Below are 21717 nucleotides of genomic sequence, written 5' to 3'. Positions count from 1 at the left end.
TGACAACAGCACAGCATCCATCTTCCTTTGCTGGGAACTACTGAGAGCTGCCAGCTCCTCTTCCAGCCCTCGTGCTTTAACAAGCCGACAGAGCCTGCTAGCCTCCATCACACATGGGTGTGACGCTGGACACCAGCTCTGCACTGTGCACAGGACAAGCTGAAATTGGGAAGCGGGTTTTAAGGAGCAGGTAGCTGGCATGAAGCCCACAAGCCCTCTCCAGAGTAGGGTGAATGATGTCAGCTCGCTTTCCCTACAACTCCTCAAGGAAAGAGAGGAGGGGAGAGCTTTGAGCACACTTTGTTTTGACCTTTCCAGAAATGAATGCTTCTTTTTTTTTTTTTTTTTTACAGTATCCACTATTTTTCCCAAAGAAATTCCTCACCTTCACATTAAGGAAAAGTCAAAAGGGAAGAAATGGTTTCTTAAGAGTTACAAGTAACACACCATTAAACATTAAAGGCTTTGGATAGAAACCTTATTTTTGGTCAGTCTGGAGCAGGAGCGGTTGGTGAAACTGCAGCCAGAAGTCTGGTTGCTCTCTGTGCTCCAGTGACAGCACTTGTCAGGTCATCTCCAAGTGAATCTGTGCTGGCCCTTTTTGAAATGCGGGTTCTGCTGAAGGCTTTGAAAGCGCTACTGTGGATTTTATGTGGCAAATAACATCATCTGGATGGGAATGGGCAATCCAGTGCTTTGAAGAGGCTCCTGAAGCTGGCTTAATGTATTCTTGTGCCTTGCTCATCCTCCAAACCTGGCAGCAATATCCTATAGGGCATCAGATGACCCCTAAGGCTGCAGCTAACTAATACATTTCTTCAGCACGGATGCGTCCCCTCAAATAACACCCTCACTGTCATTTCAAGGCTCAGCAATGGCACATCTGGGGACCTTAAATTAAAGGGTTACCCAGAGCAAATAAACAGGAGCTTGCACTTTGGAACTATTGACCGAGCTCCACCACCCGAACAATTTGTTCCTAGGTTTGGGCAGTGGGAGGAAGATGGCAAAAATCCCCCTCATACTCTCCTTTTGTCTTCTGGAAGCTTTTCTTGGTGCCGAAAGTACAGGTGGGTTCATTTTAAAACCTAGGAAATCCTTTGCTCCTGGGGGTGGGGGGTTACTGGCACACATAGAGGGTCCGTTTGTCAGTTCACAGTGGGACAACTTGTGCTGTCTCATGAGAGACAAGGGATCAGTGGAACTGCAGCATTTTAGAGTTCCTCTATTTGAAGCTCTGCTTTTTGTTTTTGGTTGGGTTTTTTTTTTTCCCCCCCAGCTTTTATGCTGATTTTTACACAGAAAGTTTCACAGGGATTAATTTTAAGAATGGGATTTCTCTTGAAATCGTACAGCTTTCAGAGCTCGATTCAGCCATTTAGAGCACATGCACCCACACACAAAAGGGAAAGCAGGGAACATGTCACTGGTGGAGTAACAGCCTCAGCTTCTGCGTGCCATCACTTTTTCCTGGAATACAGCACTGACATCCATAGAACAGTCATTGGGCTTGCCGTGTGGGAAATGTTTAAAGCCAAACCCAGCATGCATTTAACAAAGACTGTAAGGTACAGCCAAAACTGTAGACACGATAGAGTAGTTGATGGATGTGGGTAATCACACATAGTAATGCAGGCTGCTGCATGATTGATCTGTAGCAGCAACAGTTCCAGCAGAGCCTGGTTCACTTCCAGTGCGAGTACTTGGCTGGTGCAAGGCCTTTCTTCTTTTATTAAAACATTGCAAGTAACAGGTATAACAAGGAAGAAAAAAAAAGTGCTTTTCTAAAGTGTTTGCTTATGAATGGAAAGTGAACAGAGTCACCATCCACCCAGGTGTATTCCCTAGACAATTTAATACTCGGGTGACAGGACAGGCCCTCATCGCCAGCCCAAACACCCCCTCACTTTTCCAGGTACTGATTTAGAAGTTGCTAAGCCACACATGAGCGTATGCTTGGTGGGAAGATCATTTCCAGCCAGGGCAAGCACCTTGCGTGCTACCCCATGAGCCTGCCACTTTCAGTTCAAATCAAGTTCTGCTTATAAAGCAGAACGTGGGATTAGTAAACATCAGGAAAGTCAAGATGGGTCTGATGGAGGTGAAGTTGTTTTCATTAAAATTAGATCTCCCCATTAAATGGGTTAATTATGGCAGTTGCCTAGCACGTTCCACCAAGAAGAAATGAAGCAGACCTAATGAAATGCAGCCACAATCAGAGGCATGCAGCTGTGCCCATGTCTGGTTTCCCAGGCTCAAGGAGAATCCAACAGGGCTACAAAACCAATGAAGGCTGCTCCATCTCGCTCAATCCAACCTTTTCAGCCCAGCTTGGGCTCACGCCAGAGGTTGTGACACATGCTGGAGGGAAGAGAGTGACTTTCCAGTGACTTTCGTATACCATATATAAGCCCCAGTCTTGCAGATGGGAGGGGATCAGACAGCCCATGGAAGCTGCATTGTTTAAACCAAGCCAGAGTTTTTTACCCATCAATAATATCTAGTGCCAAACAATTCTTTTTAACTGAAAGCATGAGGAAGGCAAAGGTGCAAGCTGCCTTTATAGTGATTAAAATCGTTGCAAAAACAATTAGCGCTGCATTGGCACAGAGACAGAAATGCTTCCTCCAACCTGGGGAGCAAGGTCAGTGCTGGCTGGGAGAGCACACGTGGTAGCAGCACGATGGACCACGTCATCAGGTGGCCGCATTGAAAAGCTGGTGACAACCTGGGCATCCCCTCTGGTCCTTGGGTCAGCAGTCTGGAGTTAGCAGTGTTCACACCACCTTGCCTCAATTTCTGTGTTCAAACAAGATATCTCTAAGCAGCAGCATGAGAAAACCTTTGGTTTTCCCTTCTTTAATAGCTTATTCCGGTTCAGTCCTATCTGTGATAGGAGGAATTCACACCATCTGCTAAACTTCAGTGCTCCTAATCACCCTGCCATCAGCCAGTTTCACCTACCAACTGCTTTGATTCCAGGTTCCCCAGTTAAATTAGACACCGAAGAAACCTAAAGTAGGCAGTAATGCTCCCGAAACATCACTGGCCGTGGGGCAATGAGAGATGATGAACTCATGAGAAGGGTTTTGTGGAAGAGCAGAGCCCTGCTGCCCGCCCCATGGCCACTCTGCAGCCTGGCTTTCTTTTCCAATTGCAGTCTTTATTGAGAACAAAGAGGCGAACACAGTTCTGAGCAGGACAAGGCGAGGCAATTCAAACAGGCTGGAAGAGTTTATTCCTGGGAATCTCGAGAGAGAATGCATAGAAGAAAAATGCAGCTTTGAAGAAGCCCGAGAAGTGTTTGAGAACACAGAGAAAACAGTGAGTAACCCTGCTGCAAAACAGCCAAAAGCCTTCATCTGGACCTCACCTGTATGGAGTGCTGGGGTGAAGCACTAACGGGGGAGGACTGAAGAGCAAGGGCAACCCCATCACCCCTTGGATATCATTCACAATTCATCTGTTGGGCTGGGAAACCTCATTAGGGGGTGGGTGCTCACCACTGGGACTACTGAGGCAGTTGCTTCCCTTCAAGCCTTTAAGCTTTAGAGCCACTCCTTTAAGCCCAGGAAACATAAACCAAGGGAATTATTTTTTTTTCTCCTTTGCAGATGGAATTTTGGAAAATATACATTGGTAAGAGCTGCATTCTTCACATCCACATGCATAACATTCATCTCTCAGTGCATAACCAGATGCTTATGGAAAGAAATATTTTTCAGCATTTAGAAATTGTTTTATCACAGAGTCACACACTCTGAACACTGTGGTTGCTCAGCCTATGCCCATCCCATTTGTATAAGAAACACAAGGAAAAAAAGATTACTTAGCCTCTTCTATACAGAAGCAGGGTTTTTTGGAACAAACAGCACAAATCTCACTGGAAAAGAAGATAAAAGTAGTTCACACAGTGAGCCCAGGTCACCTTCTGGGCTTCTGTTTTCAGCTGCAGCACAGAGCAGAGCAAGATAGTAAGAGGTAACACCCCTCCAAGTAGTAAACACTCTGTTCTCAAGCAGAGATCTCCAGATAGAACACAGCCTCACGCAGGCTCAGTATGAACCCCTGGAAACGCCACACTAAATGGACCCTCAATATGGTCACAGCAAACAGCTGTTTGCAGTTCACACCAGTGGTCCCAAAGCTTTGCTTCTCTACCTTTTTTTTTCCCCCCCAGCATCTATTTCCTCCTTTTCAACCCCAAACCCCGATGACTCCTTACCAAAAAGATTTTAATGCCCACTAAAACATCTGAAAGAAATTTTAAGTACATTTTGATAACTGAACTGCTTCATAGACTGGCAAAGCACCCAGAACAACTCACTCGAAAACCTTCAATAATTCAGATTATTTGGAAGTTATTCAGTCCTGCATTGCAGGACTGTCCTGTGAAAAACTGTAACGCAATGGAAAGCACAGCAGCAAGGTCCTAGGCTGCAGCAAGTGAGGATTTGCTCAAATGCAACAACCACGTGCACAGAAATAAAGGAAAGAAGCTGCTTACCTTCAGAAGGCTTCAGGTATGCAGGGATCTCCAACTAGATTCCCTCACCTCCACTGCCAACCCTTAGATGAGGTTTGGGGAGGGATGGATCCTGGCTCCATCCCTCCCAGTCACTCAGGTGCACTGCATACACCTGAGCTCCTGGGCTGGCTCTGCCTTCCCACCAGGTGCTCAATCACTGCTTCAGGCTGTAACTTAGCATTTTCACTACAAAAACCAACTGATGAAATTCAACACTGCATTTATTTCTCTGTTACTGGAACCAATTAGCCCCCCAGAAATAATGAACACCATCTATTCACTGTCATCCAGAGACCTGCTCTACTGCTCAGTTTACAGGATCTCACTGCTCACACCTGAGCTACCAAACCCCAGCAGCAGCAATCATCGTCCTATCCAAACCATCTGTGCCAACCCCAACATCACGCCTTAAGCAAGACAGTCCCATTCTGTCTTTGTTTGCAGGCTGCCTTCTGCATTCCAGCACCTTCTTCAAGGCATTGTTAATGGCCAGGTGTACTGGTAGGACATGCCTGTTCCTTACTGCTGTTGCATCGCCATTTCAAAGCACCCTTTCCTGTGATTTAATGTTGCTTTTTTACTCTTTACTCCAGACCACCGACTTTGCAGTATCAGGCATTTCTACTCCTTCGTTTCTCAAATGCAGGCAACTGGGTGAATAAAAGCCTTGGCTCATTAAGAAAAAATCGAGACCTGCTAATCATAGTGAAATGTTTAGAAAGAAACCAATGACGTAGGCTCACAGCCCTAGTATTCAAAGAGGTCTCCAGACCCAACACACACAGAGGGACAGCAGTGTTCAAACAAATTCAGATGAGTAAAACCCAACCACTCTAGATGAGACAAGTCTTTGAACTTCAGCTGTGCAACCAAGCCAGGACATGAGATCCTGCTGAGATGTCACATAAGTGAGATGAAAAAAGTAGAACTAACCCAATAGGAGACAGTGTACATAATTGGGCCTTTGGATTAAGCACTGCTGCTGATGTTCCCCCAGTGCTGACGCTGCTTGTTGTGCAATTGTGCGCCACAGTTGCGCTTGTTTCCTACCACAAAGATGGAAGGCATGCAGCCTCCTGCTTGTCTTCAACAGCAGGCTTGCACTTGGCCACCACCAGACGTGGTGGACACTCATGTTTGTTAATTCTCCTGTCTTCTCTCAAAGATGGAGATCAGTGTAACTCCAATCCATGCAAAAATGGAGCCGAGTGCAAGGATGGAGTAAGCTCCTATGAGTGCATGTGCCCACCTGGGTATGGAGGCAGAAACTGCGAAATAGGTATGTACAAGGGGCATGTCTTGTGCTTGTTCTGCCTTCTTTGAAATCCCATCTGATCAAAGTGGGCATAACAGTTTTCATCCTAATTAGGGGCTGTTTCAGATACGCTGCACCTTGCTGTAAGACACTGTATGAATGTGCTCGTTTAGCCTGCAGCAGCAGGACTGTGAGGGATGTGCTTTAGGGTTCAGGAGCAGATGTCTCCCTCCTCTGGCATCCCCTTCAGATGCTCTTACATGGGGCTCACTCACCCCATGCGCTCTCATTCCTTTCCATCCTCACGCCAGATGCTGAGTGTGGCAGGACCATGGCAACCTCCCCGCCACGGCCCCCTGCTAACATAGTAGTCCTAATTACCACCAGCAACCTTGATTCTAAAGGCAAACAAAAGGCAAATATTTTCCTGATGGCTTGAGGAGTCTATGAAAACCAAACAGCTGATAATTTAAGCAAGAGGGATATTCAGCTCTTATATTTATAATATAATCAGAGGCTGTGCGACTCGCATAATGTGCTAGACTCACTGCACTAATAAAAGATTCTCTTTCTAGTTGTGCTTCTGCTCTGGCAAGAGAGGAGCGTACGTTAAAAAGAGCATTTCAAAGCTGCATCAAATTTAAATAGGCTCACTGCAGATTTCTCATGGAAGCGAGACAGAAACAAAAATAGCGCCCGAAGTGAGGCGTGAAAAGGATCTCTGTAAAAATAGTAAATGATGGCATTAAAATGACTACAGGAAGGGAGGTGTCCTTGAGGAGGTGGGAGTGGAGTTAATCTGCTGTGAAGAGATCTGAAAACTCACTGAGAATTAAAAGGGTGCCTGCAGATGGGTGGATTTCCACCTCTGAGGGATGGAGGGGCGGCAGTGAGGGGTGGGAAGAGGCACCTGCTGTGCACTGGGATGCTCACCGAGCCATGGCTGCCCTATGGATGCTGAAAGCAGTCTGACTGAAATGGGTCCTCCACCCCAGGCTGCACCGATCTATTGGTGTGTCAGGAAGAGCATGTGGTTTGCATGTAGTTTCAAATTCAGAGCCCAGCAGTAATCCTAAGACAAAGCTTTCCTGAGGCACCTAAAGGACACGGGGTGCTCTCTGCTGGCACCTGCACTACAGCTGGATTTCTGTAAGCACAGGGGTTGGAGGGGAGCACAATAGTGGGGAAATCACGTGGCTCTTAACCAAATATTTACAGCAGTCCTTTGGGGCTGCCAAATTTCGGATGGCTCCGCAGGGCTGAGTGGCTCCGACTGCACTGGGATTGATATGCAGGGATTGCTGGGGCTCAGCAGCACTTCCTGAAGGACCTCATGGCCATTTCCTTACCCTGCTGTCCCAAAGAGGTGCTCAGCACTCCCTCACCATGAATAGGGCGGGGATTTGCAAGAGGACACCAAGCACAGTCTGGCACAGCTGTAGGCAGCCACAGGCTGAGGCCAAAGGCCAAAGGCCAGGTCCCTACAGCTGCCACAGGCCCATGTCAAAGAGCTTTCAGCATCTCATTTTTATTTCTTTCAGACTCTACTTGTGCTACAAAAAATGGGGGCTGTGAGCACTTCTGCAGGCATGACCCACCGCAGAAGGCTGTGTGCTCCTGTGCCAGTGGCTACAAGCTTCATGAAGATGGAAAGTCCTGTAAACCTGCAGGTTAAACCTTAATGCATTCTAAGAGAGTTGGGTTAAAGTTTCCAAGGTCTTCTCCTGGGTTTAAGAATCTCAGAGAATTTAGATGCTCTGTTGGAAGCCAACCTTTTTCACTTGCTTAGCAGATGTGAAGAGCCTGACGCTGCACTTTCCCAATGGCAGATGTGAGGCTGCACGTGGAAGACACTGTCTAAGCATCCTTTCTTTAGCCTACGTGCGTGGAGAGGAGTTCAGGTGTCCGGAACTTCACACAGAAGGCAAATGCCTGTTTCAGAGGGCTGCTCACAAAGGCACATCTCATATTTCCAGATGTGGATCAGTAATTTTCTGGAGACGTAACTATTATGCTTGGCTATACACAGATGGCCATTCAACCTGAGCTAGCTGAGCTATTTCTTCCAATAGCTACTACTTCATTACTGATCCTCCACCCAGGTGTCCCAAATTATTATGAGACAACAGAATATCTTTCATCCTGTAAATCATATTCCCTGAGTTTTCCCCACTCCCAGGCTGTTAAAACAGCTCAAACACCAGCTTGTTCAATCCCAACCCAACACAGCAAGTTCATTGAGCCACGCACACTCAGCAGAGGAGAGGAGACTGAGAAGAGAAAAAATGTTGTCAATTAAGCTCAGTGTAGCATTTGGTACCATCATATATCCAACATATGAGTGTAGCTGACATGCCACCTGGCTGGCAGGCAGGAGCCTGAACAGGAATGGGTTGAACTCCTGAAGGTCTGGCTTTCAGCAATGAGACTTGCAGCCTGAGATACTTTCTTTGCTTTCTGCTAACGGAGATACATTCTTTGCACCAGAAAGTTTCACTGCTAGCAATAACACCATCCTTCAGGTTGGGTAATTACTCTTCCTGCAAAAGCTTAACATTTCTTGGCTCTGAAGCCTTCATTCCCAACCCAGCCTCCTGATAGCGCTTTCCCTCACTGAGCCTTTATTGGAGCCCTACTCCTAAGGTGGACTTTTTAAGCAAATGTGAAATCTCTGCAGGCCATGCTCACATCTGATTTTACACCAATGTTTGTTTGCACAGTGCTGTCAAAAGCTTTTCCGATCAAAGACAATGCCTGATGCTATTTACTATTTTGACTGCCACTATCAGCAGGAACTCGGCACACATTGCATAGGAGAGAAACGGGAAGAGCTCAGCTGAAATGAGCCCACAGATGAGGTCTTCATTAACAGGAAAATCTAAACTCAAGCATGAGTTTATTAATGTTTTCCTCACCTTGGTGCCAAGTAGGATTATCTGTACAACTGGCAGATATTATTTCCTGCCCTCTCCCAGCTGGACATTCATTGTTCTGGAGCAACTAGCTGCAGAAATGTCAGCCAACAGCCGGGCTGCCCAACACACAGCTCCCAGGCATGCTCCCCTGTGCTCTGCTAAATAAAGGCACAGCTGTGCCGCCCTGTCCAGCATGCCCTCTGTCTTGCAAGCTTCCTTCTTTATAAAAGTAGCTCGCAATTCACATCTAAAACCCATTCTGCTTTTGTTGCTCTTGCAAATCGTCTGTATGGATGCTTTGGGCACCGATCATTTCATTCACACGCATCTCCTCGCCTGCTCCTTCCCTTGCTGTGACACTCCGAGTCATTGCACTGCCAGGCATAACCTCATCCACTTCTCCTCCAGTGCCATATCCCTGCGGGAGGATCACAGCTCCGGAGATGAGAGGAAAGGTCACCCGCACCGAAAACACCATTGAGCGCTGGAACATCACGGCCCACGATGAGGACGACGCTCACGACGAAGCGCTCGACATCACAGAGCTGCCCCCCTTCCTCCCCACCACCACCACCATCACCACCACTGCTGCCCCTGCCAGGATCGTGCCGATAACTAAGAATGACACCCGTGTGGTCGGGGGATACGACAGCGTGAAGGGCCAGCTGCCATGGCAGGTATGGGCTGCTCCCACGTGCCCCCATCAGTCACTGCCATTAGCTCCCTCTGCATCCATGCTCACCTTCCATCACATTGAAACCTGCCTCCGAGGCTGCTTTGGTACGAGAGCTCCCATCTCATAGGAATGCAGCTTCTCTCTGCAGATGGATTTATGCCACAGCAGCAATATTTCAGACTGGGAGTCTATCCTGGCAAACAACTAAAAGTCATAGAGGCTTCAGGATGCTTGGCAAAGGGCTACACAGCTCCATTTTTGATGAAGCCTTTCTGAATGGATGGGAAATCTCTTTTCAAAGTAATATTCTGATTCTGTTCTCTTGCAAGCCCTGGCACAGACCATTGCTGATTGTGGCAATGACCCATAGGGCCCATTCATGCAGGTCAGCCAGGAGGAGTACCAGAAATCTAAACCTAAGAAATCAGCACCCACAACAAAAGCATATTCACTTACTATGAGCCCACTGAGGCTGGCTGCGCTCACGAGGACCTCCACCTCACCGGACACAATCCTCCCAAATTATTTTGCTCTCCCTTTGGTCACACGGCAGGTGAGGGTGCCCATCCCGCAGAGGTCAGGCAGCACGCAGGAGGGATGCTGTGCGCTCCCCAGGGCCCGGGATGGCTGCAGGGCTCAGAAAAGAGTCCTAGAAAGCCAGCATCGGCCAGCGGGCCAGGCTGCTAGCAGCGAGCGGTGCTGCCATCCCGTGGCTGGCGGCTGGGAACGGCCGAGCGGGGGGCTGCCGCTGCGGGAGCGGCGCCAGCGGCTGCAGGGAGGGCAGGAGAAAGCCTGGCGGGATGCCGTGCCGCGTGGGAAGGACAAAAATGGGTGAAACAGAAAGGAAATCCATCTTTTCAGTACAGCTCAACGAGTCGCCTGATGGATTTAATTAGAAGTTTTAGCGTAAGGGATGTCCTGGCTCGGGTCCTGTGAGTAGGAGGGCACCGGATGCTCGTATGGTACAGGGACTTAGCATCTTAGCTCCTGCTTCTCTGGTCATTGGAAAGCACTCTTATGAGGTGTGCATGGAAGCGTATTTGGGAAAGTGCATTAAAGTGGAGTTTATCATAGAATACCCTGAGTTGGAAGGGACCAGTAAGAGTCATTGGCTCCAACTCCTGGCTCTCCACAGGACTATCCAAAAATCAAGCCCTATGCTGGGGCTGTCTGACCCCCAGCCTGGAGCAGGGGTCATCTAGGGGCAAGTGCAGCATGGCACCAACAGTGTGTGAACAGCGCTGGACAAAGAGGGCTGGGGGCACAGGGACAAGCAGGGAGCAGCTCCTGGCATGGCTGGGGCAGCACCAGCTCTGTGCAATTTAACACAACCCATCCTACAGCCAAACCCACGCCCTCTTGGCACAACCCCACAGCTGCTGTTTCCTTCTGCTCCTGCAGGTTCATCTGGTGGACAGCAGCGGTTTGGGCTTCTGCGGAGGGTCCATTATCAATGAGAAATGGGTGGTGACAGCAGCGCACTGCCTGAAGCCAGGGGACAACGTTACGGCTGTGGCAGGTGAGCATTGTGGGTGGCACCGCTGCTCAGTGACTCCAGCGGCTCAGCCCATCTGCAGGGGGTCGCCCCAGAGGCAGCATGGCTCTCCAGCAGGTTCTGTTGGAGCTCAGAGAGGCAGCAGGGCCTGGCTGCAAGGCATGGGGTGCTGCAGCTTCGCAAAACTAATTTATCTCTCCTTGACAAATGGTGTTTTCCCCCCCCACTCCTGGTACCCAGCTGTTCCACGCTGCCTGCTGATCATTCATCACAGGGCTTTGGCAAGCAGTGCAATGCCATGTTTTACAGCTATGGCAGAGTTATCTTCCCCAAATTACTTGTTTCCCTTCAGTATGATTACCCAGTGCAGGAAGCACGCTGATGGAGCTGGTCTCAGCTACAGGCAATGTTCAGAGGAGGCAGGGAAGAATCTCACTTTCTTGTATTACTGACAAAAATGAGATTCTACCTGAGCTTTGAAACACTGAATTTGTATCTACAGAAATTGGCTTATCAAGAGGACTCCATCTGCATCTTCACCTTCTGCAGCAGCACAGCTGAGCCCTGGCTGTGAGCTGTGCTGCGCCATGGTGCTCGTACTGTGGGACCAGAGCCCTGCTCTGTGCAGACAACAGGAGGCTTGCAGCTTGCACATAGCTCCTTTATTTCCCTACCTGCCTTCAGGCACAAAACTCAGCATTGCACCCACAAACATGAGAAAGTACACAATTCTCAGTGCAATGCTTTCCCCCAGAAAAGCACGTTTCCCCAGACAGATGTTTTGTGTTCACTGCATCTGCACACCAGCTCCCTCCCCTTCCCAGCTCAGCTGTGCTGTCAGCCAGCTCCCCATGCACTGCCTGCACACTGCCCTGCAGCACTGCTCTCTTTCCAGGGCAGGAGATGGGGCAGGTAGCAAATCAAGTGAGCACAACACGGTTTTGCAGGGTTTCAGGAACTGCTTGATTTGTACTCACACCATGCACAGTGCACGGGTAGCACGTGAATCGTTCACCTCCATTCATGCTAAATGTTCAGCTTTGTTTATAGCATACTGGGAGGCCCACGGAGTGATAGCAGAGATGGAAGAAGCACTCTCAGCCCTAATTCTTTGCCTCTCTGCCTTCATCACTGAAGCATATTTATGGGTCCCCAGCAATAGCAAGCAGCTGTCACACAAGTAAAACCCTCTCAAAGTCTCCCCCACTTCTTGCATTTACATTGTGGAAACGCAGTCTGCAAAAAAGCTGACACTCACACTGCTACTGCAGCAAAAAAATAAACCCATAGCAATCAGAGCAGCAGCACAGCCACCAGCCCCACCTCGATCGGGCAGCCGGGAGCACCGCCTCACCTCTTTACTGGGTGCTGTCGCTCCTTGCAGGCACACACGGGCACAAACAGGCACAGGACACAACCGGCGCTGCTGCAGATGCTGCTTAGAGGATGTTGTGGAGATCACAGCAGAGCATGGGGAAATGCTGCAGCATGGGTTAAACGCTCTGTGCCTCCGGGGCTGAGAGAAGCCATCCTGCTCTCAGCATCACCGGGCCGTGGGTGAGGCAGGGGCTCTGCTCAGCACCAGATGCCCCAGCCAAGCCCCACAGCATTCCTCTCCCTCCACCTGTTGTCATGCAGGGTGGGGGGTAAGAAGCCAGCTGCGGGCACTCAGGCAGCTGCACCCTGCAACTGGGCACAGGGACCCATGGGGCAGTGCTACCCCTACAGCCCCACCAGCTGTGGGTCTGCAGAGGGGCAGGTGGCTAACGAGCAGCGGTTTTTAACAGAGATTTGTAACTCTAGAGCACCTTTCCCTTTGGTGCTAGGGCAGCGTTGTCATGAGGGCGTTCACTTCAGAAAACACATTGCCACACACTTTGGCAAAACCCTCTGGGCTGCAGTCACTCAGTCTGTATTTCTGTATTTCTTATCATCTGTGGTGATGGCTGCCACGTGTGACGGCGATGTGCACTGCTATGGGCCTGGTGCCACACTGCTGGCTGCAGGACTGGGCTGTGGGAGCACTGAGATGGCAGCAGGAGGACACGGCTGTCACCAAGCCCACATCTTTATCTCCACAGGTGAATACAACACGAAGGAGGACGACCACACAGAGCAGTGGCGGCAGGTGGTTAAAATCCTCCCTTACCCCGCCTACAACCGCACCAGGAACAAGCACCACAATGACATCGCTCTGCTGGAGCTGGACCAGCCGCTCACCTTCAACAGCTACGTCACCCCCATCTGCATCGGCAGCAGGGACTTCACCAACAACCTGCTGAGCAACGGGCCGGGCACGGTGAGCGGCTGGGGCAGCATGCTGTACCGCGGCCGCTCCGCCGTCATCCTGCAGGTGCTCACTGTGCCCTTCGTGGACCGGGTGACCTGCCTGAAGAGCACCTCCACCACCATCCTGCAGAGCATGTTCTGTGCCGGCTACACGGCCGGGGGCAAGGACACGTGTGGGGGGGACAGTGGCGGGCCCTACACCAACAGCATCGGGGAGACCTGGTTTCTGACAGGGGTCACCAGCTGGGGTGAGGAGTGCGCCAAGCCGGGCAAGTACGGCATCTACACCAAGGTCGCCAAGTATGTGAAGTGGATCAGGGAAACCACGAGGCTCACCTAAATGTGCTGGAGGGATTGGGGAGGGGGTCTCAGAAATCACTGTGTTTTGATCGTTGTTTCCACATGAACTAATTTCTGCTCTTGGAAGAGAACCCAGTGTAAGCGTGGCAATACAGAAATAAAAAGCCTTTCTAATTAGCCGTGACTGCATTCCTGCATGCTCCACACGGCCATGGCTGCCCACCAGTCCCCTTCCCCTGCAGCACTACATGGAGGACGTGGTCCCTGCACAGCCTGCGTGGTCCCACCGGGATGCAAAGCGAGTGGTGCTGGGCTGCAGCTGCTGTTTCAGACCTCAGGATAAGCACTGAGCCTCGCTCATTTCACTGCCACCACATCCAGCCAGCAGCTGATGGCAGCCTCTGTCACTGCTCGTTTTAAAATCAAAACGTGTGTGTGAATGCTGAATTTGCTCCAAAGAAATGAAATAAAGCCATCACTCAGAATTGTTTCAGAGCCATAGCAGAGGTGTCTTTGGACAGAACTGCATATTCTCATAAGAATTTATTTAACAACTTTTTAATCTTTAAATATAGATTTAACACATTTTTTTTTTTTACAGGTACATATACAATATAGTTCATTTAAACTTGCAGTCAGAGAAAACTCTCTACTGTAATTTATAATAACATGTACATGAAGAGCCTAGTTCAACAGCATACTTAAAGGTAATAGACCATGTCATGTGCAAAGTTTCCAATGTTAAAAATCCCAGACTGTACATTCAGAATTGCAGAGCTAGTCAATCTCATAAATTAATAAAAGCTTAAATTTAAAACGATGGAAGACAGAAAAAAGATTAAAACCATTTCATATGCAATGTGTGCTATGTTTGAGACAAATATTTACAGCTGTACCTCAAAATGTGTACTGGTACCACAAGAATAGTTACCACTATAAATTACCCCCATACTAACTTGAGAGAATCCTGCTTTTCTACCTAGCGAGCGCACTGTGACCAGCTTTAAAACAGACAGAAATAATCGTCAGTGACTTAAAACCTCCCTGGTTTGATTCCCAATGGCTGAGGAACACTGGGATCTTTCCAAGCCTCTCAGTGTTCCTCAGCACAGACTCAGTGGTCCTGCTTTGGGGATGTATGGGGCTGCCCCCAGCGCTGGCAACCCAACCCAGGGGAACCCCGGGCAGCCACAGCCAAGGAGCAGTTCAACCATTCCTCCATACAACAGTGGTCACCAAAAATACTCAGTGTGTTTGAACTCAACAGCTTGATACTGTATCTAAGAATTGATGGCTCACAAATCAAAGTCAGAACACAAAGGTCCCCCTTCAGTCCATGGCATAAAACATTTTGCGTCAACGGGACAGAGCACATCTTGTAAGGCATGCATACTATCAACCCTGTTCTCAACAGCCAGATGCTCTTTGCATACATCTGCTTAAAAGTCAAACCACCTGTACCTATGTTCTACAAAAGCAAAACTAGACAAAGCAACACAAAATTAAACTGAGAATTCAATATTCCTTTTCTTCCTCGAAAATTCAACTGCTGCATTATCGATAAAGATGCTGAAAAGTACAGTCTTGTCACATGAACATCCTTAGTGCAAACATGGACATTTAACTTTGATTTATGGCACGTGTTCCAAAAGTACATACATGTAATGTAAACTTCAACACTTGCTAGATACAGGTTTCAGCCTTGGGACACTGTGGGACCCTAAAGTGATTGGCGACAACCCTGAGTTGTCAGTTCGACCTGATCCAAACCTCACTGAAATCAACGGGACTGACTGCAATGGGCTGGATTCAGACCCTAAGTGCAAAAAAAGGATCTGTAGCATTATTGCATCTTCCACGTGAGTCAGCCAGATGATGCTCTTACAGAACATTACATTCACATAGCTGAAGTAGGTTTTTAAGAAAAATCCATCCATAAAATCAATTAAGCAGAACATACAGCTTCTTTGTTGTTGGTTTTTTGTTTGTTTTTGGTTTACCAAAACTCAACTCTTTGATTTGCAATCAGCTTCAACAGTTGTCAGCTAATAAGTAGATAAAGCCTTCAACCTGCAGAGGAAATTTCAAGCATCTATACAAGGTGTACTTCTCTGATGAAACGTGATGGATGTCATGGAAAACAGCAGGTAAAAATAATGAAACACTGTACTTTCCATAGTGGAGGGAAAGAAAAGAGCAGAGAATGGCTTCCTTTATGACTATGAGAAGCTGCTTAGGACACCGGTCCCATTCAGTGCAGATGAAGCTGTGGAGCTCTGTGAATGTGATGAATAGTACAGGAAAACTCCAACTATTGTGCTATTTCTCTGTAACACGTAGTTGAAAGCTTCCAAGAGCATCAAAACCAGGATGCTACCAGTTCACCCTTAACTCAAGGGGAACTAAACTTTCGCGTGTTACACAGGGCAGCATCTATAAAGTAATGAAGAATGATGTTAATGTTAAAGCATCTTATTCCAAGAAACACATTGTTCCCTGTAATCATGTAACATTTGTAAAACATAAAAGAAAAAACCAGCACACTCCCGTGGTTCTCCCTGAAAGCTGAACTCCCATTAGTTTCAGTGAGAGCCCTGTCTAAGGCAAGACCACAGGGTTTGACTCGTTTCTGTCATCTATCACTTGATTATCACAGCATGGCCAGCGGTTATCATCTCTAGAGTCCTTATTTCGTCATTGCAAAATGGCTTTCTATGGGCACAAAATAGCTGTTCTATGAGGCTGGCTGGCATCGCTGGTTGTAAATGTAGACCCTGCTTTATATTTCAAAGGCAAAAATTAACATTATCTTTAACGGACCCTGCATAATAATTCTGCTCACATAAAGCCTGTGGCTGCAATCATTAAAGTGCATGAGTAACAGTGCAAACAGCTGTGCTACATCTGCAACATGACAAGTGGCATTTTAAGCAGAACTTACACAAAACTTGCACATTTCAGCTAACATGCTTACGCTAGCTTGCAAGAGCTCAAGCATTCAGCCACGCACTCTCATCAGGCAAATTAGAACTGTGTGGCCCAAGGTGCTACGTAAAGAGCTGCCTCAAACTCAGCCAAGAGGCCACTGCCCTGGCTGGTCAGAGCAGAGGGTGCATGAGCTTTGTCCTCTGGGCACTCCAAGTGAGGGGCAGCTTAGCAGGAAGAGCACACACGCACTCACACGTGCACAAACACATACAGGGATCCCCTTAAGGCTTGGAAGAGAATTTGCCAAGTGGGATGTTGAACAAAACTAGAAGATGTCTGACGTATAGCACAGGAGCAGGAACCTGGTCAGACCTGCATCACACTGCAAAGTGAGAGCGTCGTGGCTGCCTGCGTGCTCCCTGAAACAAGTGGGTGCCAGCACCTGCCCTGGAATGGAGCATCTCCCAATGGCTGCTCTGAGTGCTCCTCATGTTTGGGCTCAATTCTGCTCTATTTCGTGCTCTCTCTGAAAGAAATCAGCCTCACACAACCTTCATGCAGTCAGACAAAATCAGAAACCATCTCTCTGCCTGGATTTTAAAGGTCAGATGAAAAAGGCTGGAAATGCATTGGCCTCGTTTGGCTCTGACGTGAAAATTCTAGAGCGAACAAAATGTTTTCTTTTGCTTGCATTTGTTTACCACTGCTGAGAGAAAAGAAGAGCAGAACAAGAGCTCAGCCTCCACAAGAGGGGAGCTGTCGTGCTCCTGCACTGTCACCGTGTCACTGAGATGAAACATGTCACACATCTGTACTGGGTTTCAGCAAGGACCTCACCTCTGCTGTCCGAGCTCTCAGCTTGCTGAGCTGGGTGCTGCAGCACAGCTGGATTAACATGGTTTTCCCTTCAGTGACACAGGTGCTGTCAGTTCTCTGTGTTACAGCAGTAGGCGGTCTGTGGAGTATTAGCAACCTGGGGACCTGCAGAGCTATTTTGCTTCCTGGCCTATTGTGGAAGAAGAGTTTGGATTCTAACCCACATTCCTGACATTCCAAGAGATGCACATCTTACACTGGGGCTGCTCCTTCTTCATACATACAGAAATGGTTTTATGCTTTAACAAGGCATCTGAAATGAGCAACATGCAACCACTATTTCCTGAGCAGTGCTTTCTCTGAGCAGAGTTCTTACCAAACTTTTTCCATTTTGAGATCCATTTTGCATTAACATCTGCGATACAGAACTATTGCTGTGGCACATACATAAGAGAAACACCACAGATTTACACAGGAAACAAATCTATTCAGAAGAAAGAAGCAATGGCTCATTTCAGAAGCTATTGCTAGGGGCACAACAGGGGAAAAATTGTTATTCAAAATGAACTCCAAGCCAGTTATCTTCCTTCTCAAAGCCTCCTGGCTTAAATCCAGGCCAAGATTTACACTAAGTTTAATAAGGTTTTCCCTCCCACTTCTGCAATAGAGATTTAGACCAAAGTACTCTCTTTATCAGCTGTTACACGACATTGCCAATAGTAACCACTCATCCATAAGGCAAATTAACTGCACAACCAGTGAAGAAGTAAAAGAAAAAAGCATCTGTATTTTCGGTATTCATTTGGCTGTTCCAAATTCTGCTTTGCACAGAGGCTCTCCCTTGGCAGGCCTGGCGCAGGACAGCGGATTTACAAAACTGGCAATGGCAGGGTAGTGGGACATCTACCAAATTCCTATCTGATAACTTCAAATGGGCAGAAAAGCTTCCTGTAACTTTAAGTTGTTAATGACTGTGGGGACCAGGAGCCAAGCACCAACACAGGAACCAGCTCTGCATGCTTTCAGCTCCTGAGAACCCCACAAGCAGCTCAGAATACCTGTGGGTTGCAGTGTGCCCTCCTGTATGCAGTGTCACTCCTTAGCTGGCAAACTGTGTCTGCTATGTCAGGACCAGCCTGTCCTTCCTCCGAGGGAGGCTGGCTGGAAGGACTTCTTGCAGAGTGGAGCAAGAGCTCCATCTTCTGAAGAAGCAGAAAACACCCCAAACCCGACCACATCCCAGAGCAATTAATGGCTGTAAAATCACCCACAGCATAAAATGACCTATCCACAAAAGGAACAGCTTTGTTAAATACAAAGGTGTGATCCGAAAATCAGTTTTTAGAGTGCATGATGGCTGTAAGGACATGTCACTGAGAAGTTCTTTGAATACCTCCAGGAAATGGAGAGAAAACATCCTACACCATCCTTACAGCATTGCCCGAAGTGCGTGTAAAATTAGAACCATGCCTACAGACTGCATACACAATCAGCAACAGAGAGAATGAGCAAAGCCAATCTTAACAGGGAAAACTAAGCCTCAGCACTGCTGCCAGACTCTAGTGACACGGCTGCAAACATCTGAGCAGCACTGCAAGATGTACAGCAGCTTTCTGTGGTTCTGTCCTGTGAAATTTGTCTTACTTTGTACTCAGTGACTGTAAACCAGTGCAGAGCTGCCAATCTCTAGGATGTGGGGGTTATGACCAGTGACAGAGCAAGCCAGCATTCAAAGTTAACCAGTATCCTATTTTCAGGGTGCTTTCAGGGCTGGAGGAACCTCCACACAGACTTTGGTCCAGGACCCAGGGATAACTAGACTTCCTTTTTATGGACAAAACCTTTGTGATTTTTTTTTTCTCTGTGTGTTCTCAGCTGTTCCAGTCACAATCCCAGCCCCCCATTTCCAGCATGGTAATGAAAAACCATGGAGTGGTGATACCAAATACATGGTGAGGGTAATGGCCTGCTCTTAAGGCATCTTCTTGTGTCATCTGCTATTCTTCTTAATCTATGTACATTTACAAATAGAAAATGAGAAACATGATTTTTAAGACTAGAAGCCTTTCACTAAAACCTGGTAATTTGTTTATAAACTATTTTAATGAAGGATTAACAAGCAGAAACCAGCAGTGAGTGAAAGAGCAAGGCTTGACCAAGCGCAGAACTGAAGCCTTCCTTCCACGTGCTTTGGATGAGGCCACAGCACCTTGTGCAGCATGAGGAGGTTTTGCCTAGGTGCATCCTATTCACATGGGGTCTGAGCTACAGCAGCAAGAAGGCAAAAATAGTCATAGGAATCCCTGATCAGACTCCATTTCTTCTCCTACATCTTCTGCCCAGTGCTCTCACAATAAAACCTATGTGTTTAAGTGCTGTTTTTTTTTGTTTCTTGTAACTTACTAGTGCCTAAAGTCAGAGAAGTGTCCTAAGGAGCCAAGAAAAAAAATCCACAAAAAAGCAGTAGCTTAATTTACTACTTTTGCAGGCTTTTTGGAGTAGCTGCTTTCTTTCTTTTTTTTTTTTTTTTTTTTTTACTGCAGAGGCAAATGCAGCCAGACTCAGTATATCAAGTGCAGTACAAATGGCTTAAAAGACCTGAATTGAGTTTTGAGATATCTCTGTTATGTGTATTATATGATACCTGCAACTTTGGCATTCCGAAATCTACAATCACCGACTACTATCTGCAGACTGTGGACAGGGATCCAGCCTTCTTTTCTTCTGTTTAGGTTTTTCACCAACCTTTGAACAACAACAGTATTAGTAAAAGCAACAAATCACCCCACAAGCAGTTTTGCATTGGCAGTGGGCACACTTTACAAGACAGTCAGTGCAACCAACAGTCTGCTCAAATTGGGGGAGCATTTTAACAGGAGCTGCGCATGCATTTAAGAATTCCATCCAACTAAATTTAGGCAACTAATTAAAAACCTTCATCAGGAACACAGTTGCCTTGGGCCCCTCTCTAGCAAATGGAGAGGAACAAGGCTCTCCAGAGCGTGAGTAACCCTGCCTGGGGTCTGCATCATTCTCCAGAAGTGCCTGTTTCTCTCCACTGACTACCAATGAAGCCCAGGACAATTACTTTCCTGTTCATGTAGTGAGATCTGAACTAACAAATACATTTGGTCTGAGAACTGTCTGCCTGGCACTGCCTAAAACTGCTATGCAAGGTGGTGAGCATGCAGCATGATTGAGATATTTTCTATCTTCTTTTTGCTAACAGCAAACTGAATTTCCCATGAAGCGTAAGGGCTGTAGATGCTGGCCCTGAATCCCCCATAGGGCAGCTGTGCCTGTGTATTTATACTAAGGAGAGGCTGGCTGAAGAGAGCTAGTCAGAAATCAGTCTGGAAAGGAACTACAGGCAGGAAACTTGGCCAAAATGCTGCAAAAAACAGAAGAGGGCATGCTGCCCTCTGAGACAATAAGACCAATGGTTCAACAGGCAGAACATGGGGTATAGTAATTTCCGAGGCAATGCTCCCGGTTACAAGGAGAGAACCAGCTGTGAATTGCTATCCTCACAAGCCACAGCTATAAATACAACTGAAAGATGGTCTGCAGCTATTAACCAGTTAACACTGGTTCATTACAGCCATTTGTGGGAAGAAAATGTCTTGTAATCACTCAATATTGCTATTAATAAACCCAGAGGAAAAAAGCCAACAGCTGAGTTGGAGAAGGCATAAAGTGGGCACAGAGCTCTCACTCAAACCACCCATTTGAGCTGCAAGAGCACTACCAAGGGGCTGCTGAGATGTCAGCGTAACACAGCTCACATACCCAAAGCAAGGGAAGTCCAAACACATTTTTTGAGGACAAACCAGTGTGTAAGGTACCTAGACTTGTAAAGGGAATGAATTCTCTGACTTTCTGGAATAGACTGAAACCTAATCAGAAGCTGCAAGGAGTGGACCACCAGGCAGGTGAGGCAGCATGGCACTGCCATGCAGGCTCTTAGAGATAAGGCAAAGCAATCCTAAAATACCTACCACTGCCCCTCACCATCTTCATGCAAAAGCTGAATTTCGTCCCCATTTTTCACCAGCAGATCCTCTGATCCTCTCCTCTTGCAGTCTGCAAGGGCTTTGTATTTTCCTGGAGACTGTGGCAGAAAGAGAAAAAAATTATCTGCTTGAGCTACATTCAGTATCACACAGCCTTTATTTCTGACTGCCGCAGGGAATGTGATAGAGCACTAACAGCTACCTTAATTTAAATGGTTTCAAGGAACTGAAACAACTCATCTGATATCTCCTCATTTCCCAAACGGAGATGTAGAAAAATGAAGACATGGAGAAGCCACACCTGTCACCCAGTGAAGCCTGCTAAAGCAATACAACCAAAACCTCAAGCTTTGGTGCTTCTTCAGTTCTGTACTAACCAGCTGGTTCCCCTCCTCCTCTTCGGTGTCTGAGCAGTTTGAAAGGTACTGGTTGCCAGACCACTCCTCCAGACCCTCACAGATCTCCAGGGACTGTGACATTCCTGGCCAGCCTGCAAGACAGC

At 47.5% G+C, this 21717-nt stretch overlaps 2 protein-coding genes across 4 annotated transcripts in view; one reads left to right on the top strand and one right to left on the bottom strand.

Moving 5' to 3' along the window:
* Positions 1-947: 947 nt before the first annotated feature.
* Positions 948-13635, top strand: F9 (coagulation factor IX). Its single transcript, XM_052673665.1, has 8 exons — positions 948-1070; positions 3161-3324; positions 3615-3639; positions 5694-5807; positions 7325-7453; positions 9107-9375; positions 10776-10893; positions 12951-13635. The coding sequence occupies exons 1-8, from the start codon at positions 1004-1006 to the stop codon at positions 13496-13498; spliced, it is 1434 nt and encodes a 477-aa protein (XP_052529625.1). The 5' UTR covers positions 948-1003; the 3' UTR covers positions 13499-13635.
* A 351-nt stretch (positions 13636-13986) lies between these two features.
* Positions 13987-21717, bottom strand: part of MCF2 (MCF.2 cell line derived transforming sequence) — a 48772-nt gene continuing 41041 nt past the window's right edge. For 2 of the 3 annotated variants that reach the window (XM_052673660.1, XM_052673663.1), the window contains 4 exons: positions 21593-21705; positions 21201-21313; positions 19847-19947; positions 13987-15891 (listed from right to left, as the gene is read on the bottom strand). In XM_052673660.1, coding sequence (XP_052529620.1) covers positions 15851-15891; positions 19847-19947; positions 21201-21313; positions 21593-21705 — 368 coding nt within the window. In that variant the 3' untranslated portion in view covers positions 13987-15850. Of the gene's footprint in view, positions 17393-19846; positions 19948-21200; positions 21314-21592; positions 21706-21717 lie in introns of all 3 variants that reach the window. The other variant, XM_052673661.1, reaches the window with a different exon arrangement.

This window comes from Tympanuchus pallidicinctus, unplaced genomic scaffold (genome assembly GCF_026119805.1).
Source record: "Tympanuchus pallidicinctus isolate F22 unplaced genomic scaffold, pur_lepc_1.0 scaffold13, whole genome shotgun sequence".
Taxonomy (NCBI): Eukaryota; Metazoa; Chordata; class Aves; order Galliformes; family Phasianidae; genus Tympanuchus; species Tympanuchus pallidicinctus.
The sequence above is the reverse complement of the archived record's forward strand: the minus strand, read 5'-3'. Positions and strand labels throughout refer to the sequence as shown.